Consider the following 24,029-nt stretch of genomic DNA (forward strand, 5'->3'; position numbering starts at 1 on the left):
GATAGCTATCCGAACTCCCAACAAACTGAGATCAATTAAGAAGACAGCTACCGTGTGGTGGTCCTCTTTCCGGCCTTCACGGAGGGAGGCCATAGTATTGTGTAGGCTGAGGATAGGTCATTTACGATCTATGTACTCTTATCTCCTAAAGAGGGAAGACCCCCCAGTATGTTCTTGTAGTGCCGACTTCACCATGGCCCACATCCTCACAAAGTGCGCTGATCTCTGGTCTAAGACGGAGCTTCGGAGCAGGAAACACTTGAACGCATGCTAGCCGATGACGCGACTACTGCTGATCTTGTCATCCGCTTTGTGTGCGACAGTGGATTAATCAAGCGTATATAAATTACAAGTGCACTGTTACTCAGGGAACACACGTTCCCTTTTGATTTGTTAGTAATTTTTCGGCCTAATTCAATAAATTTTTGTTTTATTTTGTACTGCGTTTCCAAATTCCTTTGTTGAATAAATAATTTTGTTTTTATTTTAAATTTCTTTTCCACTAATTTGTTCAGAGAGGATGATTACCTCGTTGTACTTCCTCTTAAAACAAAAATCACCATCACCTCCACGGTACGTACCTCTAGTTCCTTACAGTGTGTATTGTGAGAAATTATATTGCAAAGGAAATCTAATATACAAAAATTGCGAGGTGAGCTCGTCAGATGATGAGAATGGGTTGTGTCACATAGGAAGGTAACAACATCGAAAGTAATTCATAATAGGAAAAACACGATGACAGGGATTTAGAAGAAGATCAGGGGTTGGTAAGGAGAGAGAGTGCCCATCTATTTAAATATGGCAGTTTGTGGAGATTAGACTGTCCTTCTCTCCCCTTTTATTGCTCCATCTTTCTATGAGTTTCTTTTCCTAATATGATTCTGCCCACCAGTTTGGATGCTTCTGTCTGTCTGTCTGTCTGTCTGTCTGTTTGCAATCTGCACTCCTGATGTTTTCATGTAGTGTTCCTGAAACCTTACAGTAAAATCTTTCATTGACTTGCCTGTCTCGGAGTCCTTTGTGAGCTGAGATTTTCATTGCGATCCGTTCCTCCACGGTGTAATTGACTTAAGACGTTTAACAACATTTACAACAGTAATTCATTAATGTGCCTGTAATCTGTACAGGGCGATGGGACGTTACGGTCACCCTGTACACAACACGACCTGATAAGCTGAAAGGAAAATGAAATGGTGTATGGCTTTTTAGTGCCGGGAGTGTTCGAGGACATGTTCGGCTCGCCAGGTGCAGGTGTTTTGATTTGACACCCGTAGGCGACCTGCGCGTCGTGATGAGGATGAAATGATGACGTAGACGACGCATACACCCAGTCCCCGTGCCAGCGAAATTAACCAATGATAGTTAAAATTCCCGGCCCTGCCAGGAATCGAATCCGGGACCCTTGTGATCAAAGGCCAGCCATGGAGCCAGACAGCTGAAAGGAGTATACCAAAAACATGTAGTCAAGACACCTACCCTTATGCTGTGTTATTCTCCCGCCGAGTACGCTTGCCGAGGATGACTTCAAACCTGCCATGTGAAAACTGTGGATGTGCCAAAGTATGACTGGTTGTCCCCATTTTACACCTCTATAAAAGATCCACTGTCTTTGCGGTGTAGCACCTCCTGAGAAGAAAATGGGAGTGACACCTCAGGTACTTCCTCTGTTTGGCTATCAGCCAGCTTGCCAACATCTTAGATCAAGAAGAACGGAGCGAGTTGGCCGTATGGTTAGAGACCTGCAGCTGACGGCTTACATTCGGGAGACAATAGGTTCGAACCCCGCTGTCGGCAGCCCTGAATATGTTTTCCTTGTTTTCCCATTTTCACACCAGGCAAATGCTGACGCTGTACCTAAATTAAGACCACGGCCGCTTCCTTCCCACTCCTAGGCCTTTCCTATCCCATCGTCGCCATAAGACCTATCTGTGTCGGTGAGACGTAATGCAAATTATAAAAAATGTCTACAGTCTAATCCTGTGACCACACAGTAGTTTGTGTGTTATTTTCAAAGTTTTTAAATATATTTATGTATTATCATCTCTGTGTTGTAATGTTTCTCGCTTCTGACACAATAGATAATTACATTTTGATGTATTTCAGATGAAGATTGAAGATGTGGACTCTCAGCCCACCCAGGATATTAAGATAGAAGATACAGATACTCAGGATCTTCAGATGGAGGATAAGGAGAATCTGTTAGCGATGGTCGCTGAGGAAGCCATCAAGCAGGAAGAGAAGCTGCAGTTGAAACAAGAACCGTCATCAGGACTGGGGTGAGCTGCTCACTTTGTAGTCGTCTTATAACCTGGAATGTTACACTCCCCTGCAGATTAATTCCGACATGACATTGACATGCATATTTTTATATAGAGCACTTAATTAGGGGTGCAGGGGAATTTCCTCCGGGCCAGTTTTATTTTGCTCGGAGCAGTACTTCTCTCTTCACCCGTGTACCTTCCCCTTCATTCATTTGGATGCGTATTGTCTGGAGTTCGTCTAGGCCAGTGCTTTCCAAACTGGGTGTCACAAAATCTAGAATAAAAGCCTTGAGGATTTCGACCTTTTAAATTATAACACTTGAAGATTTTGGAAAGTGAAAAGATGCAGCTAGAAATGTTGGCAAACAAGTCATTCAGTGGAGCCACGCTGTGAAATTAATTTTTTAACACTGTTTAATATACCGTAGAACCTCGATGCATCGTTCCTGGAAGTGTCGTTTTCCGATCACTTGTGACAATTCATGGGTATGTGAGTGCTGAAATTCTCATAGATGCACTTTCCACAGGCTCAACAGATTAAATGGGATGAATTACTATTTTATCGTATCTGATTGTCATTAGAAGTAAATTTAATTTTTAGAATCTCCCTGAGCTCACATCACAGTTCGAACCCCACTGTCGGCAGCCCTGAAGATGGTTTTTCGTGGTTTCCCATTTTCATGCCTGGGGCTGTACCTTAATTAAGGCCACGGCCGCTTCCTTCCCATTCCTAGGCCTTCCTCTCTCATCGTCGCCTACCATTACTATCTATACAAAATTTACACAAGGAGTAATTTTAATACCACCTATTCAATACAATTTATTCCACTATTGTGTGGTCAAATACACATAGAAATTACTAGAATTTTAAAGGTACATGTTTCGCCCACTATTTATTGGGCATCAGCAGCCTCGTTCAATCTTAAAATACACACTGGTCTGAGGAATCTTAACGAATTACGTAAAACGTATTGATGAACACACAAACCAAAAAGAACTAAATACGCCACTTTCACATATAGTAGGCCAGTAGTCCACCAAATTGCGAGTACTTTCAATAAATATAATATGAACATAGCCTTCCGAACGATTACCACAACTCAAAATATATTTTTTTATTATCATCGTCATCATCCTAAACCATCTCCAGTTTCCTGGGTGTGGTATATGAGCCTCCTTCATCTCATCCTGTCCTTGTACCATTCTTCCTCCACCAACTTGTCCCAATCATGACCTCTCAGCAGTCTACACACTATCAATACTGTACCGGGCGGTACACCTCTACTCTGTTTATTTAAAAGTTGCGCCAGTTGAAACTCCTCTTCTGGAGGAAGGTTGAACTTTATCTATTCTATTAATTCTCTACTTTCTCAGAAGATGTCACCACGTGGAAAATTTTGAGTTTTTGAACTGTGTCACTTTTGATGTGTTTTTGTTTCGCTTGAAGTAAGAAGTGTGAACTTTCTCTTCTAGAGGACACTACTGAAGATCAACAATAGTGCGACCTAGTGCGGAGTTAAAGAACTATTTTGTTGGAGAAATTTTTATTTCAAGAGTTTGTTCTTTGTTAAATTTCCTTCTGTCATTGTTTAAGTTGGCTGTATACCCCTCTTTTTCCCCTTAGTTTGGATCTAGCCAATCCCGAATTTCTTTAATTAATTTTCCACCAATAATGTGTTTCTTTTTCCTCTATGTAGGGGTTTCTTTTCCCGAACCAATAAAAACATTGTGGGCGGGTGTTTTCTTTCCCCTAACGCCTAGAAACTTCCGCGAGAGTATTTAAACTGCTGATTTTAGGGTCTCGGGGCCACTTCTGTTCCATCTTTCAGTGTATTAAGTACATAGCAGGAGGCGGGAAGCGCCTCTTTCTTCTTCAGCCGTTCAACACCAGGTAATGGCCTATTAATAACTTCTTTTCTTGCTAGGTCGGCAGTTTAACACTCGCGGCAGGTTCGAAGCATTTCCATCATGTAACCTTTTCCTAAAATGTAATTACTCTTTTCATCTTTTTCTTGTAAAGCTACATATTGGGATAGAGAGTGCTAACCCTCTCGAGCTCCCACTCACATTTGTTTTGAGGTGAACTTATTTTCTCAAACTATTCTTCGTTTATGTAATGTAAAGTGTTCTTCTCTAAGTCACCTCTGTAGTATGGGATTAGCCCTTGCGTTAGCGGCCCAGAGCCAGATTAGGTTTTAAAAAACAAAGTGTATTAGGAGTGCAAGTTCGCCTCCTCTCAAATTGTTATTTTAGAGGTCATGTAATCAACCTTCTTTTCATGTAATAGACCTCTGTAGGTTGGGTATTTTACCCCTGTGAATACGTCCTTAGAGGACAGCTTGAAGGTAGAGTTGGGTGTGGCCTTTGAGAGGTTTAAATTTTGAGAGCGGATCGCTCTTTTGAAATTGAGTGTCATATGCCTCGTGGAGGCTTTTCTGTGTAATTCGGAGCCAGGGGCTCCTAGGGATGAATGGGGCTTTCTGCCCCTCTGTTAAAACTCGTGTTTGTGGTAAAACTGAGCTGATCGCTGAAGTCAGGGCGTGAAGCCCAAAACCTGTAAATTTTGTAACTCACCTTATTTTGCTACATTGTACCTGCCATGTCTGTTATTGCTTTGTTTTTGAAAAGGAAATATAACCTTGTTAAATTTTAAATTGATTTTACATGCACTATAATTTCGTAGCTTGAAACCCATTCACGCCCGCACCTTCTTATGCCTCTACCTACCACGGATATCTCCGTAACAAGTGGTAGCAGAGCGTGGTTGAATGGGTCTCAATTTAGCCCCTTTTGACGGCTAAACATTGCTTTAATTCGAACTCTAACAATTTTCTCAGTTGCTGGAATTTTTTGAGTTTTTCAAAATTGTTCTGTCATCATGCCCGGCCCTCGCGATGTTCTCCTCCTTAACTACTTGCGCAAAGAGGAGTTGATATATGAGTTAACTATCAGAAACGTTCAATCTGGAGGCACGGTTGCAATAGACACCAACAAGCTTAGAGAGTCCCTTGATTTGCCCATTTCCATCCCCAATTTGGGAGAGAAAGAAATTGATGACTCTCTTTCCACGATCGTCGAGAATATTACTGGGCTAGCATCTGTAGTCAGCTTTTTTGATGAAAACGATCCATCTCCTAATCAAATTAAGCGTGTGCAAGGCAGGCTGTATCATTTTGCAAATAGAGTGAATGATCTATTGTCTCTAAAGGTGAATGACGTTCAGAGGAAGCAAGCTAATACGCTCCTTGAAACTATTTCTGAATTGTCTAATAAGGTCACTCAATTGCTAACCGGCGAAGCTCCTCCCAAAACTGATCAACCCGCCACGGTGAATGTAGGTAACGAGGAAGAGCCTCCTCAGGGAGAAGTCAATAGGAAAACCATAACTGCTCAAACTATCTCTGCCCCATTAGACAGCGGGTCTGAACGCCGTGCATCATTGAGTCACATCCGCTCTGAATTAACTTCTTTGCCATTGAAACCTTTAACGACTATGTCACCTGGGTTCAGCAGTTTGCCTCATCCATTGGCAATGTTGCTTAGAGGTATCTCTAAGTTTTCCGTCAACACCACCAGTGACGTAATTTCATTTTTAAGATTTCTAGTGGAATTTCAGGATCATGCCCTTGTGTTTTCTCTTTCCCCATGTCAAATTTTGCAAATTATCTATCCTTATGCTATTGGTGTCCTATCTGACAAAATAGTTAGAGCCATCGCCGAGCAATCTTCTATTGAGGATTTCCATGCCCATTTGCTAGCTAACTTCATCCCGGCTAGGGCCAGGTCCTCCCTTATTCAGAAATACTATTATCGGGTACAGCGCTTGGATGAAAACCTGGCAGACTTCATCCAAGATATTAAGTTTTATACTAGGGTGTTTGCTCTCCACTTCCCTGAGGATCAGATCGTGCAAGCTATTGTCGAAGGGATTTCACCACCCTACAGGTCATATTTGTGTTTCGCGGCGTGCCCGCAAACCTTCTCTGAACTGGAAGCATTAGCCGTCTCTGCGGAAGGAGTTAGGTATGCCGATTCCTTGCGTGTGGCGAAAGAACCCCCGCCTTCCTTTAGTAACACTCGGCCTCCACCTCGCCGACCAGTCAATCCCCGTAAATGTTATGCTTGCGGGTCGCCTGACCATCTGCGGAATAAGTGTCCTCTGATCAAGTCAAGTGGGACAAGGAATGGAGCAGAGTCATCACAAGGCTGTTTTAAGTGTGGGGCCTTCTCACATATCGCCAAGAATTGCCCAAACTCAAATAGCACCCCCTCCTGCTCAACTTCTGGTGCAAATTCCAGCTATGCCAATAATAAAAAGTGACTAGTGGCGTCGGCTGAGCCGACTAATCCATATTCCCGAGACTCAGCCCCTAGTAAACAGGTTGTAAATGCAGAGAACGACCAGCCTTCAAATTCATCTTTTGAATGCCCTAAAGAGTGTCTTAGGATTGCGGCGGATACCCCCGCACCTGTTCCTTTTCTTAAGATTGAGTTAAATAACGAGCCTATAACAGCTCTCTTAGATTCAGGCAGTGTTTGTTCCATTATTTCGGCTGATTGGTATTCTAAATTGAAATCTGTTTGTAAACTCCCTGACTATGACTCATCTCCTGTTAAATATGTTTCGGCTAATTCATCTCCATTAGAAATTCTAGGTTCCTTACATGCCAAAATTCGTGTTTTTAAATTTACATGGAAAATCAAATTGTTTGTGGCCAAGCATTTGTCTTGCCCCATCATACTGGGAGCGGACTTCATGTCTCACACTGGGCTGGTGCTCGATCTTCAGAGTAAGTCGTGCACATTCAAATTTGCCTCTAATTGTAAAATCCCTCTATTAAAGTGTAATTCTGCATCATGTTCATCTATTTCGCCTACCCAGGATGAGATGTTGTTAGACCTTAGACATCTACCTGAAGAGCAGGCTGATAGTATTCGCAAATTGTGTCAGTCGTTTCCCGAGGTGTTCTCTGATACTCTTGGTGTTACTGACCTTATTGAATACAAAATTGAGGTCACGGATTCGATTCCTGTCCGTTTTCCACCTTATAGGCTATCTCCACCTAAAATGAAGGCTCTAAAAGAAATCATCGATCAGATGTTGAAGGATGGTATTATTAGGCCCTCTAAGTCAGCGTATTCTTCGCCTATTTTTCTAGTCCCGAAACCCCAAGGAGGCTTCAGGCCTGTCATTGATTACAGGGCTCTCAATCGGAAGGTGGTGTTGCAATCTGTGCCCCTTCCCGACCTTCATTCTTGCTTTTCATGGTTTCGTAAGGCCAAGTTCTTCACCATCTTGGACTTGAATCAGGCCTATAATCAAATTCCCCTTGCCGAGGAGTCTAAACATCTTACAGCGTTTGCCACGGACTGGAACTTATACGAATACAACCGCGTGCCTTTCGGGCTCCCCACGGGGGCAGCTGTGCTTACTAGGCTACTAGATAGGGTCTTCTCCGACATCAAATTCGAGTACTTATATCACTATTTAGATGATGTTGTCGTATTTTCAGAGACTTTTGAAGAACATCTAGATCATTTGCGAGAAGTTCTCGATCGCCTTCGTAAGGCTGGGTTAACTGTTAAGTTGTCCAAGGTTGCCTTTGCTAAGCCCTCTATGTCTTTCCTAGGGCATATTGTGTCACCTGATGGTGTAGCAGTCGATCATTCTAGAACACAGGCCATCCGTGATTTTAAACCTCCCAAGGACATTAAAGGTATCGCCAGGTTCATTGGTATGGTGAATTTCTTCAGAAAGTTCATTCCTAACTTTGCTAATAGAGCGGCGCCCTTAAACCTTCTTCGTAGGAAAGGCATCAAATTCGAGTGGGGACCTTCTCAACAAGCCGCTTTTGAAGATCTGAAATTAGCTCTCTGTAATGCCCCTGTACTTGCTATGCCTGATTTCTCGAAGAAATTCATCGTCCAAACCGACGCATCGTCGTCAGCAGTGGCTGCAGTTCTTCTTCAAGAGACTGAACTAGGGAGGCGACCCATCGCCTATGCGTCTAGGACATTGTCAGCTCAAGAAGCAAAGTACTCCATATATGAGCTTGAAGGTTTGGCAGTCTTATTCGCCTTAGAAAAGTTCCGTCTCTATCTGGAACACGTCAAATTCGATCTGGAGACAGATAATCAAGCCTTAAGCTGGGTCTTAGGTAGGCCGCGTCGTACAGGTCGTATAGCCCGTTGGGCCATCCGTATTTCTGCCTTCCAATTCGATGTACGGCATATCAGAGGTACTGAAAATGTTGTCGCCGATGGACTCAGCCGTATGTTTCATAACGACGTAGAGACCCACGAACCGGTCGACAGTTCATCACCTTCCGAGTCCATACTATCTGGTGTTAATGCCATCTTAACAGATGCTCCCATGCTTTTTAGGGATATTGAGAAATACCAACGTGAAGATCCGACGCTGGGTCCGATAATGGAAACCCTTTCTTCTGGGGAACAGGTCGTCCCTTATGTTCTGAGGAATGGTGTTTTATGTTGCCCATCGAGGCATGATAAGATGATGAAGGTTGTCGTTCCAGCGGTTCTTGTGCCTATGATCTTCAAATACTATCATGAGACCCCATTGGGGGGGCACCTGGGTATCTTTAAAACTCGTGAAAAGATTCGTGAAATGTTCATCTGGAAAGGTTTGGACGGTGAAATCCGTGAACTTGTAAAAGCTTGTAAATCTTGTTTGCTCAGTAAACCCACCATGTCCACTAAAGTAGGCCTTTTGTCTTCTCATCAAGCGTCGCGCCCCATGGAACGCCTGTATATCGATTATGTGGGACCCTTCCCCCAGTCAAAGGGTAATGCCAACAAGTTCATCTTTGTGTGTGTAGATGGTTTTACAAGATTTTCCTGGTTATTTCCGACTAAGCTAGCTACCGCTCAGTCCACCATTACTTGCCTAAATTCTATTTTTGCTTCTTTTGGTCCGTGCCAATATATTGTATCCGATAATGCTAAGGCTTTTACATCTAATTTATTTCGTAAATTCTGTTTTGACTTATCAATCTCTCATGTAACTACTTCTGCTTATTACCCTCAACCATCTCTGGCTGAACGGGTTAACCGTAATCTCAGGTCCGCACTTATTGCCTATCATCATGAAGATCATTCTAGGTGGGACACGTCCCTGCATTGGTTAGCTTTTGCTTTGAATTCGGCGGTTCATGAATCTCACAAGTTTACTCCAGCTTCTTTGATGTTTAAGTTTGTTCCCAACTCGCCGCTTTCTAACCTCTGGTCTCTGAATGACATTCTACCCGAGACAATAGATCCAGACAATATTAAAGATCTTTGGAAGAAGGCTAAAGCTAATCTTAAGGTATCTCATGAAAAGGTTAGGGAAAGGTATGATCGTGGACGGAGACCCACCACCTTGAAGGTAGGTGACCAGGTTATGGTCAAAAATTTTGTTCCCGCGGGCAAGCTTGCCCCCAGATTTCATGGGCCTTGTATCATTCTCGATTTTCTTACGCCGGTTACCTTATTGCTAAGTAATCCAGCCACCGAGAGGATATTTAGGGTTCACCTGTCCCAGGTGAAACCGGTGTAATTTCTGTGTTAACTTGCTTCATATTATTTTGAAAGGATATGAAGGTTATATTTTTTTTGAGTTTCACCTTTAAGGCATTCTGCCCCTTCTGTAATATTTTGGTTTTAGATGTAAGCCTTTTGTACTACCTGCCCCGATCCGTTAAACTGCCATCCTGTCCTTGCCACGGCCATTACCACGCTCCCGTCTCCTGCTCCACCTTACACTGTGGCTTCATAATAGTAAATGCCATGGATATCTACACGCCGCTGGCCCCTCAACCTCTCCACAAGCCTGTACCCTCAAAGAAAATGATTGTCCAACACAATTCTGCCGCCTAGCTTTAATGTTTCAGCGCCCCCGCAGCCGCGCAGCGCCGTGCAGCGACTGGGGAGGGGGATGGGCCCCCTCCTCTCCAGCGAGGACGACATGTGCACGGCGAGCCGGAGCTCACCTCCCGGCCAAGGCTGATGTGCGGCGCACGACCTGCTACATGCCCGCAGCCTGTATCTGTTCACCGCGGGCGCGGCGTACTTCAACACCTCTGCTCCCCTCATAGTGCGGGCGAGCGGTATCTCAGGGTACTTGAGGGGTCCGAGCGGCCTCCGTTGGACGCAAGCTGCAACGGCCGGTCTGGCCATCCGACTCAATCTACATCAACTACATGGACAGTCACCATAAGCAATAATTACATTTGGGAAATTAACAACAATATTTGGTGGACATTGCAAAACTTTTCTTCACTTTTAAGCATTAAAGGTTTATCTTCAGAAATTCAACTACTACAAACAGAAAGACTTTACTGCTCCTGCAACAACAAAATTTTGAAATTGAAACCAACCAAATTACTAAAATCTTATAAATGCTTCCGCAATTAATCTTAATATCAACATCATTACTTGGACTTTGTTTCAAACTGATTTCATGTGTCACCCCTGGAGGAACTTTTGGGGGGGGAGGTCTGTACCGGGCGGTACACCTCTACTCTGTTTATTTAAAAGTTGCGCCAGTTGAAACTCCTCTTCTGGAGGAAGGTTGAACTTTATCTATTCTATTAATTCTCTACTTTCTCAGAAGATGTCACCACGTGGAAAATTTTGAGTTTTTGAACTGTGTCACTTTTGATGTGTTTTTGTTTCGCTTGAAGTAAGAAGTGTGAACTTTCTCTTCTAGAGGACACTACTGAAGATCAACAATAGTGCGACCTAGTGCGGAGTTAAAGAACTATTTTGTTGGAGAAATTTTTATTTCAAGAGTTTGTTCTTTGTTAAATTTCCTTCTGTCATTGTTTAAGTTGGCTGTATACCCCTCTTTTTCCCCTTAGTTTGGATCTAGCCAATCCCGAATTTCTTTAATTAATTTTCCACCAATAATGTGTTTCTTTTTCCTCTATGTAGGGGTTTCTTTTCCCGAACCAATAAAAACATTGTGGGCGGGTGTTTTCTTTCCCCTAACGCCTAGAAACTTCCGCGAGAGTATTTAAACTGCTGATTTTAGGGTCTCGGGGCCACTTCTGTTCCATCTTTCAGTGTATTAAGTACATAGCAGGAGGCGGGAAGCGCCTCTTTCTTCTTCAGCCGTTCAACACCAGGTAATGGCCTATTAATAACTTCTTTTCTTGCTAGGTCGGCAGTTTAACACTCGCGGCGGGTTCGAAGCATTTCCATCATGTAACCTTTTCCTAAAATGTAATTACTCTTTTCATCTTTTTCTTGTAAAGCTACATATTGGGATAGAGAGTGCTAACCCTCTCGAGCTCCCACTCACATTTGTTTTGAGGTGAACTTATTTTCTCAAACTATTCTTCGTTTATGTAATGTAAAGTGTTCTTCTCTAAGTCACCTCTGTAGTATGGGATTAGCCCTTGCGTTAGCGGCCCAGAGCCAGATTAGGTTTTAAAAACAAAGTGTATTAGGAGTGCAAGTTCGCCTCCTCTCAAATTGTTATTTTAGAGGTCATGTAATCAACCTTCTTTTCATGTAATAGACCTCTGTAGGTTGGGTATTTTACCCCTGTGAATACGTCCTTAGAGGACAGCTTGAAGGTAGAGTTGGGTGTGGCCTTTGAGAGGTTTAAATTTTGAGAGCGGATCGCTCTTTTGAAATTGAGTGTCATATGCCTCGTGGAGGCTTTTCTGTGTAATTCGGAGCCAGGGGCTCCTAGGGATGAATGGGGCTTTCTGCCCCTCTGTTAAAACTCGTGTTTGTGGTAAAACTGAGCTGATCGCTGAAGTCAGGGCGTGAAGCCCAAAACCTGTAAATTTTGTAACTCACCTTATTTTGCTACATTGTACCTGCCATGTCTGTTATTGCTTTGTTTTTGAAAAGGAAATATAACCTTGTTAAATTTTAAATTGATTTTACATGCACTATAATTTCGTAGCTTGAAACCCATTCACGCCCGCACCTTCTTATGCCTCTACCTACCACGGATATCTCCGTAACAAATACCATTAAGTGTTCATCAATACGTTGTATGTAATTTGTTAAGATCCCTTAGACCAGTGTGTGTTTTAAGATTGAACGAGGCTGATGATGCCCAATAAATAGTGGGCGAAACATGTACCTTTAAAATTCTGGTAATGTGTATTTGACCACACAATAGTGGAATAAATTGTATTGAATAGGTGGTATTAAAATTACTCCTTGTGTAAACTTTGTGATTAGCTATTTTCAATACGGAATAATGACGAGAATAATGGTTTGTAACCTACCACTTAGTCGAGCAGGTCATCTCCTTTCTCCCATGTCTTCCCAGCCCAAATTTTACAACATTTTCGTAACAATACTTTTTTGTCGGAAATCATCCAGAACGAATCGAGCTGCTTTTCTTCGGATTGTTTTCCACTTCTCATATAAAGTGATCCTGGTGCAAGTTCCATACACGGGAACTATACTCTGACTGTGGTCTTACCAGAGACGTGTACGCCCACTCCTTTACATCCTTACTATAACCCCTAAATACTCTCATAACCATGTGCAAAGATCTGTACCCTTTATTTACAATCCCATTTATGTGATTACCCCAATGAAGATCTTTCCTTATATTAACACAGAGGTACTTACAGTCATCCTCATAAGGAACTTTCACCCCATCAATGCAGTCATTAAAACTGAGAGGACTTTTCCTATTAGTGAAACTCACAATCTGACTTTTAAGTTTTAATGTACTTGGCTGTTGTCTTATTTCAGGGCAGTACTGGATAAGAAGATGACGGAGGAGCAGATGCTTGCCGGCTGGGAGACCATGCAAGGTGCTGGCCTACAGAGCAATGCCTGCGCTGAAGTGCGTGTGGATCCTTCACACTTACCCCTCACTACTACAGACACTGGCGATAAGGTAATATCCTTTATGTAGTGGGTATTGTAACAGTGATAGTAATAGTTATAGGGCTTCAAATATCGTGAGCAGATAGTATTGGTTTGACACCATTAAGGCTGCTTGCGTGTCAATTTTGACGTTCTCTTTTGCTCTAGCAGATGGCTGAGAAACGGATCTCTGTTAAGCAGTATGTGGCTGATTTTTAATTCATTTTGTTGGGCAAACACCAGATGTGTCCCCAAATCCCTGTCCATTGAGAGGGTTCCCAGTTTGATTCCCCTTTGGGTTGGTGAGTTAAGCAGTGTCTGGATAATTCTCTGGCGTGAAGACCGTGTTCATGTTAACGTACTCCTTTTCACATTCATGCAGCATAGCCAGCATCGAATTGTGACATCCTTTCAGTGATGTTTCCATCATGCACAATAACGATGTTGGTGACTTTCTCTCTGGTGATTACCATGAATTACTTTTTCCTCGTTGTGTATTCAGAGGCTCCCTGCTTACTTTGTTGATGTTGTTCAAAAACTAATCTAGGGTCTTAATAAATTTTTGTTAATAATATTATTGGGAATGTATGAAAAATATATTTTTTTTTACCTGCTTCATCTATTGATGTTGCAGGTTCTAAGATTCTTCTGGTTGGATGCATACGAGGATCCTTGGAAGCAGCCTGGCACCGTGTTCCTGTTCGGTAAAGTGTGGATTGAAACAGCCAAAGCCCATGTTAGCTGCTGTGTCACCGTCAAGAATATTGACAGGAGAATATTTCTGCTGCCACGGGAAGAGGTTTGTTTTTGACAGACTTCCTCTGCTATTGTCACTTTTATGTGTTTGTATTAACACAAGTTTAACTTGTATAGGAGAAATCCATTATATCAGCAATATATAACAGCAAAAAATGTGCTCGCTATAGCAGATTGTCGTTATGACCAATTTTTCGTTAGTTGGAAAAGAACCCGCATACTTTAAAATCTGTGTGACATGGCAGTCAGTTTGTTAAAACTTTCACTTTTGCGGATGATTTCCATACTACAGCTATCGTTAGTTAATTTCTAAGTCTGATACTACGTGAATGTGCATGCTTCCATTTTGTTCTTGAAAATTGTAATAGTATCTCTTCCTGAGGCTTTTGTGGCAAAGGTTTCAATTTTATTATTCAAACTTAACCGCATAAAAGTTATTTCAAGTGCTGGTAGAGTAGTGATAAGCATCTCACTAAAAATTTGCGTGGGAATAACCTTTCCGAAATTTTACAAGATGCAAGAAAATACAGACTTACCTCTGCACTATGCTGCATCTTGAGGTGTATTCCATTCTTGCTAATTTCAGTGACACATAGCATGAAACCTTGGTGCTCGTGTAATTCAGGCTTAATTTTTAACGAATTAACAAGTTATGTCGGCCATGTTATGTACACATTTTTTATGAAAACATGTTCTCTTCCATTCCAAGTTTTTTTTTTTACAGTACAACAATTGATGGGCATTACTGACACTCGCACAAGGACGAATGTGTTACAGACTTAATGTCAGCTTAGCCAGCGCATAGACATGTGGCTCGAATACAGAGGTGTTGAAAGTGAGGTTTTTTTCGTTTTTCTATATTTTAGTCTATATGGTTCTTTCCTTACATCTTGCTTCCATCGTCTTAATATATTTTAGTTTTTTTGTTTCCTTCTAGATTTCATATCTCACAAGATGACCTAGTTCATTTTCTACACTACTGTCCGCCTGGCGTTATATTTAACTTAATCTACAAACATTCTAGATATTTTCGTATTAAATGAAACAACAATTGTAATGAATTAGATTTTCGAGCTGTCAATATTTTACCTGGAACAAATTTTAAGGAGCAAGAAGAAACTTTTTATAACATAATTGTCATAAAACACCTTAAATTGTTGTCAGACCATTCTGACTTCATTAACTATCTCATCTAATGATCCTTTAGCAGGCATCTTTTTTATGTTAAAGTGTACAACAGAAGATATCACAAATAAGATAAAATTGAATACAAAAGTTGAGAATACAAACCTCCACTTTACCCTTACGCGAAACAAACCAACAACACGCTCATTTTCAACCGAGGAAAGGATTCAGAGAAATATGGTACTGTAACTCAAGTGGTCTGCTTTGAGGATCCAACTGGCCGTGGGGCTGAAGACTTGACAGTCTGATGTGTTTTGTTCTAGACGGAAGATGGCAAGGAGGTGAGCATAATGGACGTGTATCAGGAGTTCAACGAGAAGATCGCAGCCCAGTTCAACATCCTGCAGTTCAAGTCCCGGAAGGTAGAACGCAGTTACTGCTTTGATGACGTGACTGATGTGCCGCTTACTTCTGAATACCTGGAGGTGAAATACTCGGTAAGTTACTGTTGTTCAGCCCTCTGACTGGTGTGTTTAGTGTATTCCAATGTTGCACCAGGTGACTGATAACAGCAGGAAACATGCTTACAAGGGACAGTTGTAGAGTTGTTGACAAGAATCTCAAAGCAACGTACAGCATTGAACTGTATCGGATTCTTTCTGTCCTTCCACTTTTCCTGCTCTATTACTTCCGCCATATCCAATCCAGCTTCTCTAATGTCCTTCCAAATCTGATCCATTCACCTTCTTCTCGGTCTTCCAACTGGTCTCTCTCCCTTAACTTCTCTTTCGAATTCTCTTCTTGCTACCCGTTCCTTTCCCATTCTTTTTTCATGTCCGAACCATATCAGTCTTGCTTTCTGTATTTCCTGTACTAACGGTTCTTTATTTAGCTCTTCTCTAATTTTAATATTTTGAATTCTATTTCTTCTTGTTTTTTAACCGATGTTCTTAAAAATTTAATTTCTACTGCTTGGATCTTACTATCTTGTTTCTTATGAGTTACCAGCGTTTCTAGTCCGTATGTTACAATTGGGCAATAATTGCAAAATATTACATGTCTGGAGAGTGGTCACTTGGAAATTGAATTTATTAATTTGACCATGTGACCATGTCACTACACTGAAAAAACTGGAGTTAATATGAGTCTGCCTTGTCGGTACTTTACAAAAACTGTTTAATGCACATTATCTAATTGTACATGTTTCGAGGACACAGTACATTCTCTTTTTCAGCGAAAATTATCTTCTAAAAATCTTGAGGACTTGATGAAAATAGCATGTTACAACATAAAATAAACATCTTTACAAATAAAAATGAAAAGCTGTTACTATATAACTAATTCATCTAATAGGATCATCTCATTCCTTTTAACGGAATTATAATTAAAAGCTTTTAGCTGTTAGATGTAAATAAAAAATATTAGTGAACCCATGGTGCTCCGCAGCATTCCTTATGAATGGGTCAGAAAACTCGTCTTAATGTGCCTGTCGCAGTCATATTCTTTTGCCTGTCCTTTTCAATAGTTCTATGAATATTTAATAACGGTAATGGAGTTTATAACACTTCTTTCCATACAATATTCTCTATGCTCCGACCATTCGGCCGTATGTGGATCTTCAACATTTTCAAACGATCTTGCCCGAGTTAGTGCAGCATACAGTTGGCCGTGACTGAATACTGGTTCGAGTAAGTAGACTATGTCCCTGCGCTTTATTAATGGTTACACAGAAGGCTGGTCGACTTGATACCTTCCCGTCTGTAAGTACATAGACCCATCCTCATATTATACAAAAAACAATAAATTCTCTTCAATCTACCCCATTGCCACAACGGCCTTTCTTCAAATTTCGTAAAGTAAATGAAACTGATGTAAGGAGAAAACTAACATCAATCAAATCACGAGCAATCGGAGTGGACGACATCCTGTTATCCTTCGTCGTTACCTTAATAGATGTAGTATTGCCAATTTTAACCCACATATGTAACTCATGTCTTTCGGAAGGCTACTTCCGAACTGTTTGGAAGGATGCTTTAATTTTTCCCGTACCAAGAAAATCTCTAGCAATTTCACCATCTGACTATCGGCCTGTCTGTATACTTTCTTCACTTTTGAAAGTCTTAGAAAAACTCATGCATGAACAACTGCTCCAGTATTTGATGCACCATTTGTTATTTGATCACTTCCAATCTGGATTTAAAAAAGGTCATAGTACATCTACCGCTCTTCTAAAAATTACGGATGACGTAAGAAAAGCAGTGGATGAATGTAAAGTGACCGTGCTCATTCTCCTAGCCTTCAGCAGTGCTTTTGACACTGTAAGTACGGACATACTAATAGCGAAATTGCATTCCTTACATCTTAGTCATGCTGCTCTCAATTTGTTCGCTTCCTACCTCCATAATCGACGACAGTGTGTTGTCGTGAATGAAACGAGAACGGAGTGGAAGTACACAGTTAATGGTGTGCCACAAGGTTCTATACTCGGCCCCCTGTTATTTATTTTATATTTGAATGACATCTCTTCTAAGTTGGAAAACTGCAACTACCATCTCTATGACGACGACCTTCAAATTTACTGCTACACAAAAGTGAATGACATAAATGCAGCTATTGAAAATATGAACTGAAACTTAGAGCAGATCAGCTGCTATGCACCTGTGAATTCTCTCTCCATCAAAGCAACGAAAACACAAGCTATCATACTAGGGCAGAGAAAACTGCTTACCCATTTACACAGTCTACAACTTCCAGTTATTCAACTAAATGGCGTTGCTATCCCATTCTGTAAATCAGTAAAAAGCCTTGGAGGTACTATAAATGAAACTTTGAACTGGGATGAGCATGTCACTAATGTATGTAGGAAAGTTCATTCATCATTTTATCCCCTTAAGATTCACCAGACCGTATTACCTCTCAACTTAAAAATAAGACTGGTTCAAACACTGATACTTCCAATTTTTAACTATTGTGATGTTGTGTTGTGGATGCTACAAGTGAACAAAATAAGAAACTGCAAAGAGCTTTAAACTCCTGCATTAGATTTATTTTTTCATTGAATTTTGCCTTGCATGTATCTCCTTTTTATGCACAACTTTCTTGGTTAAAATTAGAGCAGCAGAGAAATCAGCATGTATCAACCCTTATCTATCGACTCTTGACTGAAAATATACCTGAATATCTCTCCAGTAACTTCCATTTTCTATCTTCCTTTCATGATCGTGACACGCGTTCTGGGTCAACAGTTGCAATACCTGCATATCATACATCTGTCTTCAGTAATTCTTTCCTTGTGTCGGGCACTAGAATATGGAATACTTTACCCCCTGAAATTAGAAATTGTTCCTCATTAATTACCTTCAAAAGACAGTCTAAAGATTTCCTCTTGAATATATTATGTAGTTAAGTGTGAATGCGTGAGTGAATGTCTTCAGTAAATAGTTACGAAACGTTTACATAAATTACATAAATGAATTCCACGTACAGTGGTTAATATTGAATTAATTTTGTTCATTTTAGAGACATGTACCCTACTACACAAAGACTTCTGTAGAATCCAAGCAACTGAAATGAGATACATTAGAACCATAAACCAAACAACCAGAAAGGACAAGATCAGAAATGAAGTGAATAGGAAAGTAGTTGGTATTGAGGTTCCTATTATCAGTGTCAAAGAAACGCAGACTTCAGTGGTATGGGCACGTAATGAGAATGAACAGGGAAAGACCTGCCAGAAAATATTTCTACCTTAATCTCATAGGAAGAAGACCACAGGGAAGACCAAGAAAACGTTGGATAGAGACCGTAAGATCAGATGTGGAGGAGAGAGGATACAAATTGGAGGATGTACTGGTTCAGAAGATGTATGAAGACAGAAGGAGATGGCGAGCGCTTGTACACCACACCCGGGAAACTGGAGTTGGGAAATGATGATGATGATGATGATTAAGTTATATTACTATATTATATACAGTGTGTTAGTTTGAATATTAAGTTTGTATTCATTATCAAGCCGCATAATGTAGTTAAGTGTAAGAGGCGGCCAAGAGCCCTAACTTCGCCACAAATAAAGACATCAATAATAATAGTAGTAGTAGTAGTAGTAATAATAATAATAATAATAATAATAACAATAATAATAATGATGATGATGATGATGATGATACCGAGCTCAATGGCTGCAGTCGCTTAAGTGCGGCCAGTATCCAGTAATCGGGAGATAGTGGGTTCGAGCCCCACTGTCGGCAGCCCTGAAGACGGTTTCTGTGGTTTCCCATTTTCACACCAGGCAAATGCCGGGGCTGTACCTTAATTAAGGCCACGGCCGTTTCCTTCCACTTCCTAGACCTTTCCTATCCCATCATCACCATAAGACATATCTGTGTCAGTGCGACAAAATAGCAAAAAAAAAAATAATAGAGGAAAGAAAGAAAATGTTGAGAAAGATCTTAGGACTCGAAGAAAAAAAGGATGGTACATGGAGGAAGAGGAGAAATGAAGATCTATACTGAGAGACAGAGGAGACGTAAGAGGAGACTGAAGTGTTATGTGCACCTCACAAGAATGAACGGGAGTTGATTAACAAAGAAGATCTTTAATTACATCATGAAATTCAAAGCAACTACTAAATGGGTAGAAGGAACAAAGGACGTGAAGGAAGTTGGCATCAATCCAAAAGGAACATTTAATAGAGATATGTTTCGAGCTAATATTGGTAAATTCAAGGGGTTGCAGGAAAAGTCTGAGAACATGTGTTCAGAGGAGAGGAACTACAGCGAAGTGATGAAGTTTTGGGAGGAGAAAAAAAGGGCTAACAAGCAAGTGTGGTCCAAAGTAGGCCAACATCGAAGGAGGAAAGAAAGAAAGAAGAAGAAAAAGAAAGTACCTTCTTCTTCTCCTTTTTGATACGTTTCTCTTTACGCAGGTCGTTCGCAGAGCAATCCTCTCTGTTCTCCTACAGTCTTATCGTTCATCACTGTATCTGGTATAATCTCCTTAACAATAAGAACCATGCTGACTGTGTCAATCAACATTAATGGACATGTGATTTTTTTACACATTTTTGACCTGGGGATTATTCCAAAAAGAATAGTGCTAAGAATTACTCAGTGGTCGAAGAACAGGAATTCTGTAGAGTAAACTTTTTGTCACGGCATAATAAAAACTACAAAAATCTTATTTTTGTGGCAAGTTTTGGCCTGTGATTAGTTTCACGGATTCCATCGTTCCTTCTCTGGCGGCTACAAAGTCATAAAATTAACGTAAAGCCGGAACTTGCCGTAAAGATGAGATTTTTGTTATTTTTCATCATCACGTGGTATACTGAAAGGTTTAGTAACGTTAATTCTATTGCTATGAAAGTATTTGTATTATTTTAAAAGGAATGCTTTTACTTGGCCCATGGTTAAGTGTAAGAGAGGGCCAAGAGCCCTAACTTCGCCACCTACAAAGGCATAATAAATAAATAAATAAATATATAAATTAACCTAAAAATAAATAAAATTGGGCTTGTGTTGTTTTGTAACTGAGACTTGTCATCATTTGTTTTAATTGTTTTAGATTGTTCTGAATTTATATTGCTAGCTAGAAGTAGTTGAAATTCAAATTGCATTCATCAAAGCGCTTCAGCTTGTGTTGTTTTTGAGAAAACAAAACATGTGTAGCTTAATTGTTAGAGACAGGTACAGAAACTTTGAAAGACCATTTACTTTCATTTGAAACCAATTACTAAACACTTTTAAATGAATGCCATGGATGTAATGTCAGGTTACATTTTGTCTCTTTTTAAAGCTATATATAGCTACTTATATGACATATTTATTTGCATATTTTTCACTTGTTTAAATTTTAAACCCTAATGATGAGCCTCTCCTTTGGTTTTCTGTTCTAGGCCAGCCAGCCTGCCATACCTTCAAACACTTCAGGCCGTACTTTCTCCCATGTGTTTGGCTCGAACAAGAGTCCTCTGGAGATGCTTCTATTGGACCGTAAGATCAAGGGGCCCTGCTGGTTGGATATCACTGAACCGCAGGCTGTAAACAACCCCATGAGCTGGTGCAAAGTTGAGGTAAATTGATTAAACACTTAAGTAGTGAAAAGGAACAAACAGCTTATAAATCAAGTCCTATGTACAAAGGTAAGAACTTGAGAAGGAACACATTATAGGATAAACAGAATTTAGTGTTCATAAGTTATAATTTTCATAATAGTCCGTATTGAAGATAATTGATGTTTCTTGTTGTTTAAAGAGGCCTAACATCTAGTCCATCGTTGGCTGAACGGTCAGCGTACTGGCCTTCAGTTCAGAGGGTCCCGGGTTTGATTCCCAGCCGGGTCGGGAATTTTAATCTTAATTGGTTAATTCCAATGGCACGGGGGCTGGGTGTATGTGTTGTCTTCATCATCATTTCATCCTCATCACGACGCGCAGGTCGCCTACAGGAGTCAAATAGAAAGACCTGCACCTGGCGAGCCGAACCCGTCCTGGGATATCCCGGCACTAAAAGCCATACAACATTTCATTTCATCTAGTCCATTGGCCGGAAGATAACTGATGCAATTGAATTGACATTTAATGGGATAAAAGTGGGTCCACCTATTCAATACACAATTATTAATGACAATATAACTAAAATATGTGATGAAACAAAACACATTCAAGTTCATAAATCTTTGATATCGGCCGTAAAAAATTAAAGAGTAACACCAATGTCTTGCCAATTACTATACAATGTTGATATTTTTTGTAGAAATAATATTTTATCAAGTTAGATGGCACAAATATGGTTCCTCTCCACTTCGCCCTGTCTCCGCACTATTCCTCATTCAATGCCGTGTTCAGTCCAGGTTCCATTGTCCTATGCTTTTCTTCACAGAGTCCATCCATTGTAATCTTGGTTTTCCTCATCCTCTCTTCCGAGTCATCTGTCTTACCAGTGCTTGTGTAGGCAGTCTTTATTCCTTCATCAGCTTGACGTCCCTAAACCACCTCAATCTGTTCTCTTCCAGTTTGTCATTTAGTTCTTGCACGTTTAGCTCCTTCCGTACGTCTTCATTTCTCATTCTCTCTCCTTGTCTTTTGTACATACTCCTGCCTGTACTGTATTCTCATCTCTCTGAGTCATATGTCATTATAGATAGGTAATATCCTTTGTAGATTAATTCTTTAACCTTCATTAGTACATCTTTATTCTGTATTTAATCTCCGTGAAAACCAGTGTGGTTTCAGAGAGGCTGTCAGGATCAGATTTTCAGTATGCGCCAGGTAATTGAGAAATGCTACGAGAGGAATAGGCAGTTGTGTTTATGTTTCGTAGATCTAGAGAAAGCATATGACAGGGTACCGAGGGAAAAGATGTTCGCTATACTGGGGGACTATGGAATTAAAGGTAGGTTTCAGTGAGAATTGATGATAGAATGAGTTCTTGGTTCAGGGTACTTACAGGGGTTAGACAAGGCTGCAATCTTTCACCTTTGCTGTTAGTAGTTTACATGGATCATCTGCTGAAAGGTATAAAATGGCAGGGAGGGATTCAGTTAGGTGGAAATGTAGTAAGCAGTCTGGCCTATGCTGACGACTTGGTCTTAATGGCAGATTGTGCCGAAAGCCTACAGTGCCTACAGTCTAATATCGTGGAACTTGAAAATAGGTGCAATGAGTATGGTATGAAAATTAGCCTCTCGAAGACTAAATTGGTGTCAGTAGGTAAGAAATTCAACAGAATTGAATGTCAGATTGGTGACACAAAGCTAGAACAGGTGGATAATTTCAGGTATTTAGTTTGTGTGTTCTCCCAGGATGGTAATATAGTAAGTGAGATTGAATATAGGTGTAGTAAAGCTAATGCAGTGAACTCGCAGTTGCGATCAACGGTATTCTGTAAGAAGGAAGTCAGTTCCCAGACGAAACTATCTTTACTTTCAGACCAACTTTGCTTTATGGGAGCGAAAGCTGGGTGGACTCAGGATATCTTATTCACAAGTTAGAAGTAACAGACATGAAAGTAGCAAGAATGATTGCTGGTACAAACAGGTGGGAACAATGGCAGGAGGGTACCCGGAATGAGGAGATAAAGGCTAATTAAGGAATGAACTCGATGGATGAAGCTGTACGCATAAACCGGCTTCGGTGGTGGGGTCATGTGAGGTGAATGGAGGAGGATAGGTTACCTAGGAGAATAATGGACTCTGTTATGGAGGGTAAGAGAAGTCGAGGTAGACCAAAATGACGATGGTTAGACTCGGTTTCTAACGATTTAAAGATAAGAGGTATAGAACTAAATGAGGCCACAACACTAGTTGCAAATCGAGGATTGTGGCGACGTTTTGTAAATTCACAGAGCCTTGCAGACTGAACGCTGAAAGGCATAACAGTCTATAATGATAATGTATGTATGTATTAATCTCTGTACCTGGTGGTAAAAGGAACTCCCCCAGTTGTATCCTTCTACTAATTTCCATATCCAATCAGTTCACTCCCCAAGTATTTGAAGTGATCTATTATTTCCAGTTCCTTGTCTCCATTACGAGTAAACATTCTCATATTTGAGCCCATATTGAAATTCAATATAAATGTTAAAATTCAAGTGTTTATTTGTAAGTTCACCTATTCAATACATAAAATGTATTTATAATCAGGACTTCATCTTTGTTATAAATTCTATATTTGGTACATGTTTCGCCTGTCTACCAGTCATCATCAGCCATGTCTCAAAGTTAGCTCAGGATCCTGACTTTAATCTTTGTAAGTTATTTGTACTTAACTACTGTCTTAAAACTAATTTACAAATAATTATATTGTAATTGAAGATCAGTTATTAGTAGACCTGCGATTTTAAGGCAAATGCCTATTTCGTTCCTTACAAAATAACATGATTTTAAAAAAAATGTTGACGTTTCATGATAAATCCCTTACATTAATAGAGTTTTATAGTGCCCTAAAATCCCTATTTGGACCTTAAAGCCTATTTTACTATTTCAGTGCCTAAAAATGCCTATATTCTACATTTAAAATAAAATTCAACTTCTGTAATTTTTACTATC

At 40.5% G+C, this 24,029-nt stretch overlaps 1 protein-coding gene across 1 annotated transcript in view; it reads left to right on the plus strand.

Annotated features, from left to right (window-relative positions):
- PolA1 (DNA polymerase alpha catalytic subunit) overlaps positions 1-24,029 on the plus strand; it is a 148,509-nt gene that overhangs the window by 18,768 nt on the left and 105,712 nt on the right. Inside the window, exons 7-11 of the mRNA XM_068230304.1 lie at positions 2,104-2,276; positions 12,990-13,137; positions 13,741-13,905; positions 15,311-15,484; positions 20,878-21,054. Coding sequence (XP_068086405.1) covers positions 2,104-2,276; positions 12,990-13,137; positions 13,741-13,905; positions 15,311-15,484; positions 20,878-21,054 — 837 coding nt within the window. The remainder of the gene's footprint in view (positions 1-2,103; positions 2,277-12,989; positions 13,138-13,740; positions 13,906-15,310; positions 15,485-20,877; positions 21,055-24,029) is intronic.

The sequence above is a fragment of the Anabrus simplex genome, chromosome 14, assembly GCF_040414725.1.
Source record: "Anabrus simplex isolate iqAnaSimp1 chromosome 14, ASM4041472v1, whole genome shotgun sequence".
Taxonomy (NCBI): domain Eukaryota; kingdom Metazoa; phylum Arthropoda; class Insecta; order Orthoptera; family Tettigoniidae; genus Anabrus; species Anabrus simplex.